General features: G+C 39.4%; 1 protein-coding gene across 1 annotated transcript in view; it reads right to left on the bottom strand.

Moving 5' to 3' along the window:
- TRIM24 (tripartite motif containing 24) overlaps nucleotides 1-10,106 on the bottom strand; it is a 74,506-nt gene extending 64,400 nt beyond the window's left edge. Inside the window, exons 1-2 of the mRNA XM_023745307.1 lie at nucleotides 9,911-10,106; nucleotides 3,790-3,908 (exon numbers count right to left, since the gene is read on the bottom strand). Coding sequence (XP_023601075.1) covers nucleotides 3,790-3,908; nucleotides 9,911-10,106 — 315 coding nt within the window. The remainder of the gene's footprint in view (nucleotides 1-3,789; nucleotides 3,909-9,910) is intronic.
- Between the last annotated feature and the right edge of the window lie 5,371 nt (nucleotides 10,107-15,477).

Raw genomic sequence — 15,477 nt, 5'->3', positions numbered from 1 at the left:
CCCCAATCCCCCCTGATTGGAGCCATAGGCAAATCACACCCCATGCACAAAAAATTTGGCGCTGGCGCTTCTAGTATTAAAATAAAAAAAAGTAGAACACCCCCCCGCGCTGCGTGGCTTAGTTTGGTGGGGTGCAGGTTCTCTGTACACACACAGGATTTCTTGGTTCTATTCCTGGTCAGGGGTACATATCTATAGTTGTGTGTTTGTTCCGAGGGCGGCGGTGCATAATGAGAGTCAACTAATTGATGTTTCCCACTCTCCCTTCCTCTCTCCGTATAGATCAATGAGAACATATTCTCGGGTGAGGATTAAAAGAAAAAAAGGTAAAACCCTATAATTATAAATTAGACTTATATATACACACTTCTGAGGTATTTTCTCTTTCTCTTTTTTAAAGTAAAAAGTATATTAAATCATTCTCCTCAAAGACATAGTAAAATAATCAACCCAATGGTGTTGAGCATCCTAGCACCCATATTGTGGTCTCCAAATACCTTTCCTGATTAAAAGAAACCAAGGATCCTAGAAGAAAAGGCTGGTTCCAGGTCTAGAACAGAAAATGACCAGTATCTTATCAAAAGAGAAAGCAAGAGAAACAGCAATGACTATGGTGATTGTGTCAGGAGGACTCAGGAATCAATGTGAGGCTCCTATTGCCTAATGGCACAATTTGAGCACCAATAAAAATAACTACAACACATTTTATGTTAATAATCCATGACTTTATAATGATAAACACAAACACCTACCTACCACTCAGGAGTCACCTCTGAGAAATGCTAAGAAACTAAGTCACTACTCTAAAAATCAGCAATGAGCCCAGCCAGTGTGGCTCAGCGGTTGAGTGTTGACCTATGAACCGGGAGGTCAAGGTTCCATTCCAGGTCAGGGCACATACCCGGATTATGGGCTCGATCCCCAGTAGTGGATGTGCAGGAGGCAGCTGATCAATGATTTAATCATTGATGTTTCTATCTCTCTCCTCTCCCTTCCTCCATGAAATCAAAAAATAAATATATTTTTTAAAAATTAGCAGCGAAAGGGAAAGAATCAATGTTTAACCTACCTTCCCTGCTTAACCAAAGAATAGAGAAAGAAAACTCTTTTCATTCTAGTGTTAAGATAAAGGGGAATGATAGAATGAAAATGTAATCATTTCACAAAGCCCTAATGAAATATGAATTTGGCAGTGATCATTAATGGACATAAACATCAGAAAAGAGAAAGACAACCAAACATCATATGCTTCCCAATTGAAATACAAATGGACATATGAAAGTATTTACGCACCCCCTCACCCCTCCACCCCTCCACCCAATGGGACCTGAATCTAACCCAGCCTCTACATTTTCATTTCTAGTTTATACAAAATACAAAAGAGAGAAAAGCACATTAAATGACTTTATGGAAATGGTCAGCAAAATTCAGAATAGGGCTAACTCTACTGAACTAAACCCAGTTTATCCAACAAATATGTTAGAAGAGAGGATAAAGAAAGCCAGTGAGGCAAAGGGGTAATTTGAGATTAAAGATATTTTTGAGATAAATCAACCAAACGCATTGTGTAGGCCTTATTGGATTCTTATATAAACAAGCCACTGTTTAAAAACTGCAACAAATAGAGATATTTGATCAGTGTCTGAATGTTTGATAATATTAAGGAATTACTATACATTTTACACATAAATTAATATGGTGACTATATTTAAAGAAAAATTTATTTTTTCCATAGTAATAAATACTGAAATATTTATGGATTAGATTATGTAAAACCAGAAATTAACATCAACATAATCTAGTGTTTATGGGGGGGTGTCAGGGTTATTTTACATAAAACAAGGGTTGTGGACTATTGAGTTAATGGGTACATGGTGCTAAACTCAATTTTGGGGAATGGTTGAAATTATCCATCACAAAAGTTTTTCAAACTTTATGTCCAGCTATAAACTCTTCAGAGCTCCAGTGTGACCACAGAAGACATTTCTATCTTATAGACAAGTTTATCACATTCAAAACCAATTCTCTTCACCTCTGTCTACTTCCCTGCTCTCTTTATCTGTGGAAAGGAACCACCATCTTGGCAGTGGGGCCTCTCTCATCTTCCACATGCAATCAGGTATTATCAAGTCCTGAGTGGACTATAACTTACCCCTTCCTTCCCTTATCACCACCATGCTAGTTCAGCTCTACCTCTCACCTACTGCTTCCTAACCCCAACTCATCCTACATTATCACCTAAGTCTCTGTTCCCAAAATATCCCTACAAGCATCTTATTCTTTGAACCAAACTTAATACTCTTCCCACCTCCACTTAACATTGAAGATGTCTATTGGACTCTATCTCTAGTTTAATTGATTATAACTTATTTTATGTTTCTGTAGTAGAAGCAGAGTAAATAAACACTGAAAACCAATTGATTATAAAGAGACATAAAACAGCCTCTTAAAATTGTCCTTTAGATTTGAATTCCTTCCATTCTCACCTATCATAATTTCATGTCTTATCATTTCTCCACCCTGTTGATTATTTATGTTGCTTTTTTTTTAATCTTCTGGTTTGATCATTCACATGTACTACTAGAGTTCACCTAAACTGTAATTGATGTGTGATATGACTAACAAAATACATCTGAAAATATTATAATATGTAAAGCAAAATGATAGGGCACGCTAGACAACAGAAACAAAGTCAGTAGTATTCAGAAGGGAACTTTCAATGGGGCTATTTTACACTGTAGCTCACGTAATGATTATTCCATTCCTTAAAGCTGATTTCACAGCAATTAGAAAAGTTTATTCTCTGCACCCAACCCTGTTTTGACCTTGATGACAGTTCACATTAGGAAGAGTTGTGGATATTTTTTAAACAAAAAGAGATATTTTAGTTAGTAGTGGTCATATTCATTTAAAGTGAACCCTAAGTTCCTACAGCTCCCAATGGAAAAAACACTGAAAATGAAAGTACAGAAACTTTAGCTGTGTGATTACTGAAGAGTCCAAAATATTACTTTTTAGATTTTTACATTTTAGGTTAACAATCATTTTTTTATACTCAGATTCAGTTCCTTCAGAGATCTTCTGTTCCAAATTGAAGAAACTGCCTAGAGCCGTGGTCAGCAAACTGCAGCTGGGGAGCCACATGTGGCTCTTTGGCCCTTTGAGTGTGGCTCTTCCTAAGAAATGAAAATTTTCGTATATATCAATATAGAGCTTATAATTAAAACAGAAAAAAATTTTAAAGGGAGGGCTTAAAATAAAAATTCTAATTGTCAATACAGCGTAAAATTTCAAAGAAATGAAATAATGTCAAATATAGAATAATGGTTTTCTCTGCCAGGACAGGTAAGATAGAAGTGTCATCAGAGCTTCTACATTGCACTATTTTATTACTTCAGATGAATTAGTCATTATTCTTCATATACATATACCTTTAAAATATTACATCATTTCATAGATATAATGCTCTAATATTTGACACCTTTTATTTTCAAGTCCTCCAACATTTCTGGCTGCCTCATTAAGAGGAGGCAAAAGGCCTGGCTGGTGTAGCTCAGTGATTGAGTGTCAACTTATAAACCAGGAAGTCATGGTTCGATTCCCCATCAGGGCACATGCCCAAGTTTCGGGCATGCTCCCCAGTAGAGGCTGTGCAGGAGGCAGCCAATGACTGATTCTCTTTCATCACTAATGTTTCTATCCCTCTCTCCCTCTCCCTCTCTGAATCAATAAAAATATATTTAAAAATAAAAAAGAGGAGGCACAAGATTCAAGACTTAATACACTTACCTGATTAGATTTTTCTACTGTACTACTGGGAACCTCAGTAGTATCCTTCACAAAAAAATTATCGATGATGTGTCGCTCTGCACATTCTTGGCTACAAACTGGACATCGAATGACTCCAACTGAAAAAGACAAAAATTGAGGTATAACTGACATAACATTATATTACTTTCAGGTGTACAACATAATGACTTGATATCTGTATGTATTGTAAAATAATCACCACAATAAGTTCAGTTAACATCCATCACCATGCAGTGACAAAATTATTTTCTTGTGGTTAAGAACTTTCAAGATCCACTCTGCTAGCTACTTTCAAATATGCAATACATTATATTATTAACTACAGTCACCATACTGTACATTATATTCCCATGACATTCACTTTATAATTAGAAATCTATACTTTATGATTCTTCTCCCATTTCATTCACCCCAACCCTTCCTCAGGCAAACACCAATTTGTTCTCTACATCCATGAGCTCACATTTTTAAGTTTTAATACAAATCTACCAAGCACTAAAATCAACCAATCTCATCCAAACTGGGAATAGGTTCTTTTATAATGTTCACTAGTGGCCTGGTGCACGAAATTCATGTACATTGAAAGGGAATTAATTAGAGGAACATAATTTGGACTCACTATCTAATATCAATAATATGTGAGCATGAGGCAGTCCGTGTTTCTGAAATTCAATGACATGAATTTTAGCTATTACTTTGCCAAATAAATGGAATTTACAGATAAAAGAGCATTCAGCTTAATATTAAAAACTCTGCCGGGCGCAATGGTGCGCGCCTGTAGTCCCAGCTACTCGGGAGGCTGAGGCTGGAGGATCGCTTGAGCCCAGGAGTTCTGGGCTGTAGTGCGCTATGCCGATCGGGTGTCCGCACTAAGTTTGGCATCAATATGGTGACCTCCCGGGAGCGGGGGGCCACCAGGTTGCCTAAGGAGGGGTGAACCGGCCCAGGTCAGAGACGGAGCAGGTCAAAGCTCCCGTGCTGATCAGTAGTGGGATCGCACCTGTGAATAGCCACTGCACTCCAGCCTGGGCAACATAGCAAGACCCCGTCTCTGAAAACAAACAAAAAACTCTGGCTACCAAGTCAGGTATGTTTTCAACTTTTTGCCAGCGTTGTAAATTGTTTGCAATATCTGCCCATTTGGGGCTGCACATCATGGTTATGAATAAATCGGGCTTGCCATACTTCGTTACAATTGCCATAGCATCCTGATATTGCTGCTGCATATTTCTGGGACTACCCTCAAAAGATGATGAAGTATTACCATTTTACCAATCAACACATTGTCATTTTCAAATCTAGATTTGAGATAATCCATCAAACCACTATATTTCTCAACTCTCAACTTAGATTGGTTTGCTTTGATGAAATTTATCCGATTGGCCTCCATTTTTTAATATGAATCCACGATAAACTGTTGAGTTAATTTTCTTGCATTTAAAATAGGATTGAACGTGTCCCGCACAGAGAGATGAAATCCATAATACTGCATTTGTGTGACTCGTGTCCTTACATTTTGTCTAGTATTATTGTTGATTACACTGTTAACTCTGAGTCTTAATGTAATATATGTTCCCTAGCCTTTTTCACCATGCGAAAAAAGAATAGGATATGTCATTGCATCTAATGTAGCAAACAGGATATTGATTTGTTTCATTTTAGTGGCATTTGGATTATTGGGATCTGGTTTACAATGAATGAGCAAGTCCCTTTCAAAAGTAGGTTCTCCATCTTCGTTTCTGAATATGACAGCAACCTCGGTTACACAGGGAGAATTATATCTACCTGGGTCACTGTTACGATCGTATTTAATTGCCATTGTTACTTCTGTGGGAGCAATACCTTTTGCTGCTGCTTCAGATTGGGCTTCCTTTTCTACCTCATGTAGCATCTTGTATGATTTGTTAATTCATTTATTTCATGCATGAGGTTGATGTTGATCATGAGTCTTTCTGAGCAGCCCTGGTTTTCTGGCATTGCTAATCTTTTACTTGAAGCTTCGGCTGTATCCAAAATATAGCGTTGAGCAAACTTCCAAGAAACACCATCCGAAAGATGTAAAGTTCCAGTACGGTGATAAACTTGTCCATGTATTCTAAAACAGTATGGCCCATATCCTGATGGCGATGCAATATTTGCACCCATGGAAGCAAAAGCAAAAGAACTATTTATGGAACGAATATTTTCCATGGAATTTTTACTGTCAGAATCTTCGTTTGTCATTAATCTTTTTAAATATGCCGGGTAATCTGGAAAATGTATATCATTTGGATAGACTTTCCCTTTGCTACAACATCGAGTAAATTTCCATCGGATGGTTTTTCATCAGAGAAATTTAGTGATAGGCAATATTCACATGTAACAGTGATTCCACCACAACTATGTTCAAGGATTGCATCCTCAAATACTCCCATTTTTGCTGAGAAGGCAGTTCCTACCAGTACTGGTAGTACTTGTTGATGACTGTTCTCTAGACATATTCTGTCGTTGCCACCGCCTTCTTTCAACTTCAAAGGCACGTTGGTCTTTAGACATTTTCTGTCGATGACACCAGTGTTTTTCGGCATCAGAGCGACGTTTTTCCAGTAGCTGCTCTTCAGATACATCAGTCGCAGGCGCCGCCTTCTTTCAAGATCAGATGCACGTTGCTCTTCAGAGCTACGTTATATCAACAGTTGTTCTTTAGACATAGTCCCACCTCTCTACTGTCATGGTCTGAGATGCAGATGAATGAGACTCCTGGCTGTCAGGCCGCTGAGAGCTGTCTGACCAACGGCTGATTCTGTAGGGGTGGGACTTCCTCCTCCCTGCTGTCAGTTTCCACAGCTGTGATGAGGAAGCTGGGGTGACAGAGGAAGACACGCACTCCAAGCCGCCCTCTCTCTCACTCTGCTCTATGTCCAGCGCCTCCTGCTCTGCCAAGTTCTCCAAACCTCCCACTCTCCACCCGCTCTCCCACTCTGCTCTCTACCAGCGAAGGTCCCGGCTACAGCCTCGCCTCCCGGGGGCCAGCGAAGGCCCGGGAGCCAACGGGCATGGCTAGTTGCGGCCGGCCTCGCCTCCCGGGGCCAGCAATGGTCCTGGGAGCCCGCAGGCGTGGCTTGGCGTGGCCAGCCTCACCTCCCAGGGCTGGCAATGGTCCCGGGAGCCCGTGGCCGCTGCCGTTGCCTCCTGGGGCCCTTGACACTTGTGTATGCAAATTAACCCACCATCTTTGTCAGGTTAATTTGCATACCCACTCTGGCTGGTGAGCGTAGCAGAGGGATGATTAATTTACATGTTTCTCTTTTATTATATAGGATGCTCTTCAAATTCATACCTGCTGCTACTTAACACAAAACAATTCAGTTTATGTACATATATGGATTTTATGTGTGTGTCTATATGTATCCCACACCTAGTCCCCATAATTTTCAATGAGCTACTCCTCCAAATAAACATCCCTATGGACTATTCTTTTTCTTATTTAGCAATTTCTCTTAACAGTGGTTTTCAGATAGGAATATGCAGAAGTACATGGGAGAGTACTAAAAGAACAGAGAGCTCTGGTTCACTCTGAACCTATAGAATCAGGATTTTTGAAAGGAGCACAGACATACTTGTTTTGTTTAAAATCTCCTTGGGAGATTAGGAAATACTATTCTATTTCCCTTTAATAAGTGCAAATAATGTTCCTTTAGGGAGGGGGAAAGGAATCATTTTTTATAGTGCTTGGTAAGGCAATAAATAATTATGTATGAGTTAAAATCTAAATTTGTAGTTAAATGTTTGTATATTTAACCCCTAGAGTGCCGGGGAGCCCAATCGCGCTCCTCCTGTCTTTTGCCAAAAGTGCCGGGAGCGCTTTATTTTAACATTATATGTGTTGTTCAAATTTTTTTTTCTACTAGTATTTTATAATACAATCAGCAAACAATATATGTCAAAGATGAAAACAAATGTAGTAAAGGTTTCCTTAAGTTTTTGAATATGTAACTTCATTTACTTGCAATTCATAATTATTTTCCTAAACTGCTGTAAAATCAGCAAAAATGAATTGGCAATTTTAGCATAGTTCCTAGGATATTGGTTAGCACTCAAAGGGTTAATATAAACTTGATGCTGTAATTTGTACCAAGGAGATTGTAATAAGATTCTCAGATATAGTTTTGCTAAATAAAATGCATAAAACAATCCAAAGGTCAATTTTATTTGTATTTATAAGCAATAAACACATTTTTTAAAATTTAAAATCCATTTTACAATAACAATAAAAGTATGTTAAGTACTTAGGAATAAATATTTAAAAATGTATAAGGCCATTGGAGAAAAATGTCAAGCTACATTTTAAAACCTTAAAATATATCTAAGTAATAAAAAAAAGTCCATGATGTTAAAGATGGCAAGTCTCCCCAAACATACCTACAGATTCAATTCAGTTTTAATAACAATCCAAACAGGAATTTCAATAGAATTTTTCATTGAAGTTAATTAAGAACTACAACTAGTCAAAAGATTGCTATGAAGAAAATGAAAACACAGGCTCCAAATTGAGAGATCTACCCAACACATATAATTAAAATCTATAAATATGTAACAATGCATTTTGCAGAAGAGAAAGATGGCATAAACACATTTTTCCTATTCCTCCAGATAAATATGGCTAAAACCCTAGACATTCTATATAAAACAATCATAAAAAGACTGAAGACTGTATAAGGTAGAGAAAAGGTGGCAGACCAGCTAGAGGCCTCAGAACCCAAGGAACCTAGGTTTTCTTTTAGCCTTCTATAATAAAGTGGGTGTTGATGAAGCCATCATACTCAAAATACTAACAGGTGTAAAACAACAAAAAAACTCACAGAAGCATGCTTCCTCTATCCAAAGGACCAGGGAAAGGGCAGCCTAACAAAATGGAAAACTTTTAAACAGTAACTGCTCTACTCCACCTGATGGGGGGGAGGGAGGAGGGGAGATGCACTCCCCTTTCCCACTATCAGAGACTGGTGGGAAGTCTAGACTTCCACCTTGGCCAAACAAAAACAGGTGCCCTTAACTATCCCCTGCTGGGCATGTCAGAGAGCTCTGGTGAGAGCTGAGGCTTTGATCCCCATTAGGTTATAATGAGGCCCCTTGCAGTTTCATTGGAGACCATATGAGTGAATCCAACAGTTAATAGTAAATATGTTTAGGTACTATATAAAGTCTAGAGTTATAGGTATAGATAAGCTTTATTTAAATGTTTCAATTGCTTTGGTTGTCACATAGTTTATAGTCAAAGATTTAAAAAGTATGTTAGTCAGATCCTAGAGGCCTGCTGTAAAGCAAGTTCCAAGAAAAACATGTTTAAAAGTATGCTTTGCTTGAGATAACATAAATGTAGCTAGTTAAGTATAAAGTAATTGACAGCTTAAACAATAACAAAGTTCACAAAATGTTCAGTTTCTGTCCTCTGCTTTGAAGATTACATCACTGATGCACAATCATGAGATATTTTGCAGAATCTTGGTTCCTCAACCTGTTTAGATTACCTGCATACAGTTCTAAGGTTCCAGACAAGATGACATCAGAAACTAAATTAATCAGACTAGAGAAAACCACTGAAGCTTGCACAAGAGTTGTTGGAGACCGGGTGTAAGCTGACACGGTCCTTGCACCTGAAGGGGCTAGCAAGGCTGGGACCCTTACCCACACAGTTTTCCCAGACTTGTTTGGATGGCGGTTATCAGTAGAATGAGAGCAACCTTTGTAGAATGAGAATAGCCTTTCATGGCTTATCAAGAAGTCTGTAACTATTTACTGAGATTTGCTGTACTGAGAATTCGTCCTTCTGCTCTGTCTCTCCATTAGAGATTAAGAGGAACAAAGAATACATTCCTCTTGACAGACCTCCTATTCAGTGTTTTGTGTATAAAAGGCATTGCGTGGTTAATAAACTTACTGCAGTTCCTCGATTGATCTGTAGTCCTCCCGATCCCGATAGATCTGTAGTCCTCCTGATCCCGCTCTCCTGTCTTTCTTTCTTTTCTCAATTCCTACCTCCTTACCTCAGCCCGGTTCAACCTGTCAGGCTGGCCCTGACAAAGAGTTAACCAATCAGCTTCACCTGTGATTCCCTAACCCTCAATCTTTGTCTTTAAAAACCCTTGATTGAAAGTGACAGCTTCCCATTTCCTTTGCTTGGCACCCTGCAAATAAACAGCTCCAATTTCTCCACTGCAAACCTCGATGTTCAGTGTTTGGCTCTGCTGCACATTGGGCAGGCACACACCTTCATTCAGTTTGGTTACAGGAGCCTGAACTTGCACCTCCAGCATGGTAATGAGATACTCTTCCACCTCTATGTTGTGCTGGCATCAGAGGAGGCCTAGTAGTCAGGACTTTTATTACTGCCTACCAGTAACCTCCTTTCCCTGCCCATGTGCCCACTCCTTAAAAGTGTCAATGAAAAACACATGGAAAGGAGTCAATAGGCACACATAAACCCTACCAGCCAGGGATGTATCAATAGACGTCTACGGGGAGCCTGAACTTCCATGTTGTCCATAGTATGGAGAAGGCTGTCCCGCTGTTTCAGGTGTCACAGAGGCAGAAAATAATATAAGAGCAGAAATCAATGGAACTGAAAAGTCAATGAAACAAAAAACTGGTTATCTGAATAAGTCAATAAACTTAACAAGCTTCCAGCAAGACTGACAAGATAAAGGAGAAGATATAAAGGACCAAGAAGGAATGAAAAAGAGTATCACTACAGATCAAGGGACATAAAAAGAGTAAGGGAATACTAAGAACATGACTCACATAAATATAACAATGTAAGTGAAATGAACCAATTCCTCAAAAAGCACAAACTACCACTACTTACCCAATATGAAATTAACTTGAATACCCCTATAAGTAAATGGCAGTTGGTTCTAAACAACTTAAGTGCAAAACTAACAAAACATGTATAGGATTTATATGCTGAAAATTACAAAATACTAATAAAAGAAATCAAAGATCTAAATAAATGGAGACACGGTGTTCATGGATAGGCGTAATAAACGTAGCAAAAATGTCAATTCTCCTTAATACAATCTACAAATTTAACACAATTCCTAATATAATCCCAGCAACATTATTTTGTAAAGTTAGACATTACCTTAAGACTTATATAGAAAGGCAAATGCATAACTAAATCAATATTGAAAAGAAGAACAAAGTAGAGAAATCACTCTATCCAATTTCAAAACTTATATAGCTACGATAATCAAGAATGTCTGATATTGACCAAGGGAAGGGGAGGGATAGACACATAGATGAATGAAACGAAATAGACACACACACAAGCAGGGCCACCTAATTTTTGACAGAGATGTAAAAGTATCTTTATGCTGACAAGTACAAAATGCTGATAATATACTTGCCCTAGCCAGTTTGGATCAGTGGATAGTGTTGGCCCACAGACTGAAGGGTCCCAGGTTCAATTCCAGTCATGGCATGTACCTCAGTTGCAGGTTCAATCCCCAGCCCTGGCTGGCATGCATGCAGGGGCAACCAATCGATATGTCTCTCTCACATCGAAGTTTCTCTCTCTGTCTCTTATCCACCCCTTCCACTCTCTAAAAAATCAATGGAAAAATATCCTCAGGTGAGTATTAACAACAACAAAAAAATGCTGATAATATACTGTGTTCATGGGTTGGAAGACTCAGTGCAGTAAAGATGTTAAGTCTCCACAAATTGATCTATAGCTTAAACAAAATTTCATTGTAGATATAGACAAGATTATTTCAAGATGTAGGGAAAACAAAAGGAACTGGAAGAACTAAAGCAATTTTGAAAAAGAAAAGGTGAGAAGAATCACAATCAATTTTAAGACATATAGATACTAGTGACCCGGTGCATGGATTTGTGCACATTGAAAGGAAATTAATTAGAAGGTGGCCAGTGGGGCCGGACTGGGTGAGATGGGCCAGACACACCCTGGAGACAACCTCCCTTGGTCTCTCCCTGGTGTCTGTGGAGTGAGCGGAGTCCCTCCTACAGGTGGGGTCCCCTCAGCCTGGCCTGTGGGGACAGGGCCAAAACCTGCTCTCCAAGATCCCTGAGGGGTCCCGGAGTGCGAGAGGGCACTCTGCAAAGTTGCTGTCATACAGGGTGTGGAATGCAAACGCAAGTGTGTAGTAAACCAGATTCGGGGCTGACAGTGCCCCAGCAACAACATAACCCAAGGCCGAAGGTGGAATCGTGCGGCCCTGCGAGGAATCATGCTCCCTCCTCTCTGGTTCTAGGGTGCGTCACCCGAGAACTGCTGTTGCCAAGTCAATGCAGCTCGGCAGCTCCTGCGTTGAGCATCTGCCCCCCTGGTGGTCAGTGCGTGTCATAGCTACCGGTCGGACGGACACTTAGCTTATCAGCCTTTTATGTATATAGATAGTAATTGAGACAGGGTAATATTGGCAGAATAACAGCAGCATAGATAAAAGGAACAGAATAAAGCAACCAGAAATACATCCACACCAAGTAAGCCTAACTGATTTCTGACAAAAGTGTGAAAACAATTAAGTGGAAGAATAAAAATCTTTCAACAAATTGTGCTGGTACTCACAAAAAATTAAGCCTTAACCTAAACTTCAGATTTTATATAAAAATTAACTCAGAGTAGATCAGATTTAAATATAAAACATAAAAATTTTTAAACATTTAGAAGAAAACAGGACAACCTCTTAAGGACCTAGAACTTATTGAAGAGTTCCTAGCCATATTAAAAACATAGTCCATAAGAGAAAAATATACATGAATTTGATTTCATCAAAATTTAAAATTTGTGCTCTGAAAAAGACATATAAAGAGGATGAAAAAACAAGTTCCACGCTAAGAGAAAATATTTGCAAAATACAGATCTGACAAAGGGTACATATCTACGAGAAATAAAGAACTCTCAAACTCAAAATAAAAAATCCTAATTAGAAAATGAACAAAAGACATGAAGAGACATTTCACTGATGATATACTCATGGCAAATAAGCACATAAGATGTTCCACATCACTAGCTATCAGGCAAATGCAAATTAAGATCATGATGAGATACCAGTACATAGCTAAAATAGCTCAAACAAAAAGTAGTAACAGCCTGGCCAGTGTGGCTCGGTGACTGAGCATTCACCCAGGAACCAAGAAGTCGGTGGTTCGATTCCCCATCAAGGCAATGTGCCCGATCCCCAATAGGGGCCATGCAGGAGACAGCAGGTCGATGACATTCCTCTCTCATTGATGTTTCTATCTCTCTATCCCTCTCCCTTCCTCTCTCTCTCTAAAAATCAATAAAAACATTTTTTAAAGTAATGACAATACCAAAAGCTGGTAAAAATTTGGAGAAATTGGATCTTTCAAACATTTCCAGTGGGAATATAAAATGGAAGAGCCACTCTGAAAAACAGATTGGTATTTTCTGAAAAAAACTAAACATTAACATTTATCATATGAATCAGCAATGTCACTCCTTGGGCATCCCAGAGAATAAACTTCGGTTCACAAATCTGAACACAAACGTCTTAATTCAGTGCTATTCATAAGAGCACTATGGGAACCCTAGTCAAAATAGGCCGGATGTCCAAGGCCAATTTGAGTGTGGGGGCCCTGTCCAGAATACGCTGGATATTCAAGGCCAATCTTAGCAAGGACACAGCGATTGTACTGTACACAATGCGCAGGTGTACCTTTCTATAACCCAAACATTGAGGTCACTATTTGGCAAGAAGCTTCGTATGGTCTATAATAAAGACTCTACTATACACCTATGACTACTCATGTCTTCTCCGTCTAATACCTGGTGTCCATGGGGGTACAGCCCCTAGCAGAGAAGGACCTGTGCTCTAACAAGCACAAAACTTAAAACAGATCTCCTTAAATAACTTAATGGTCAAATAAACTGTGGTACATGCATACCAGGAAATATTAGTCAACAATAGAGGGGAACCTACTACTGATATGTGCAACAAATTGGGTGGATCTTAAAGGTATCATTCTGCGTGGGGAGAAAAAGCTCATTTCAAAAGGTCACTTATGGATTAAAAATGGCGGCAGAGTAAGTGGATGCTATACAGACATGCTCCCACGAACAAACTAGAATTACAACTAAAATACAGAAAAACTTCCTGAATAATCAATAGAAAACTCACAGGAGAGAATCCTGATACCTGAGGACCGAAAGTGGAGACCACACAGAGACTGGTAGGAGGGGCAGAGGCGCGAAAGGGCTGGCCTGGCTGGGTGTACAAAGACAGCAACTGAAGTCCCAGAGAGATATCTAAGCTGTGTGGGGGTTTCCACTGAGAACTCTGGGGTCTAATTCCTAAGCTGAGCCACCCAGCAGAGAACACCAGAATTGAGAAGGGTACCCACATAACATCTGGCTGTGAAAAGCAGTGGGGTACTCTCTGCCAGGGAGTGACAAGCTGAAAATCCAGGCATCCTCTTAAAGGGCCAACCCACAAAAGTCCCTGTGGAGCCACCCACCTTGTGCTCCAGCAGAGGAAAGGTGAAGTGGACTGGAGGTGTGAGAGCAGAAGTCAGGACTGGGGACTTGGGGGATAGAGCTCAGAAGGCAGACACCCCAAGTCCCCTGGGCTGAGTTATTCCCTCACACAGCAGAGGACCTCTTTCCCACATAGACATTTGCCTTGCCTGGGGGGAAAACAGTCGACACACCCTATTGGAAAACACCTGTCCTAAGGCCACTTAAGAGATTTAAAATAACAATTAGCCACTGGACAGTAGCAACTGCCCCACCCTGTTGGGGAAAAAAAACCTCTCCCCACACCTAAGGGGCAATTAAGTTAGAATCCCATCAGTCTGTAGGCAGAGGCAGTCTCCAGAGGCTTTGAGTTTTTGCCTAATCTAATTAGTCAGAAAGCTTTTGACGCTGTCCTGCACTAGAGATTGAGAGGTATAACGTATCTACAGGCAGTCCTCAGGTTATGTCGGACTCGACGTACGTAGTTTCGTGGTTATGTCACCATCTCCCATTTACAGTATTTACAAAAAAGAAAAAAAAGTTCCGTCATTTCAATGTATGTACATATGTGCTTTATGATTTTTATTATTTATTTACCACAAGTAAAGGTCAGGAATTGTTAACTTTTTAATTTTTTTACTGTTTCACTTCATTACTGCTGCATATGTGCTCCATGTGAGAAACGTAGGTGCTTATGTAGGTGGGTTCCGACTTACAGCAAAAATCACATTACGTCATGCCGTAGAAACGGATCTCCAATGTAACCTGAGTACCTACTGTACCTAATACATAGTCACAAACCCAAACAGATAGCCAAAATAAAAAGACAAAGAAACAACCTCCAAATGAAAGAACTAGAGAATTCTCCAGAAGAAGAAATAAATGAAGCAGAGATAAGAAATTTATCTGAAATAGAGTTCAGAGTAATGATGGTAAACATGCTCAACAGCATGTTTATGTCATAAAGAATGACATAACACAAATAACACATTGGAAGGAATACACAGCAGATCAGGACAAATAACACATTGGAAGGAATACACAGCAGATCAGGGGAAGCTGAGGATCGAATCAGTGAATTAGAAGACAGAGTTGAAAATATCACTCAATCAGAAAACAAAAATCAAAACAAAAAAATAAAAAACAGGAGGACAGCTTAAGGGAACTGTGGGACAATGTGAAACGTAACA

This window comes from Myotis lucifugus, unplaced genomic scaffold, assembly GCF_000147115.1.
Source record: "Myotis lucifugus unplaced genomic scaffold, Myoluc2.0 scaffold_532, whole genome shotgun sequence".
Classification (NCBI taxonomy): Eukaryota; Metazoa; Chordata; class Mammalia; order Chiroptera; family Vespertilionidae; genus Myotis; species Myotis lucifugus.
The sequence above is the reverse complement of the archived record's forward strand: the minus strand, read 5'-3'. Positions and strand labels throughout refer to the sequence as shown.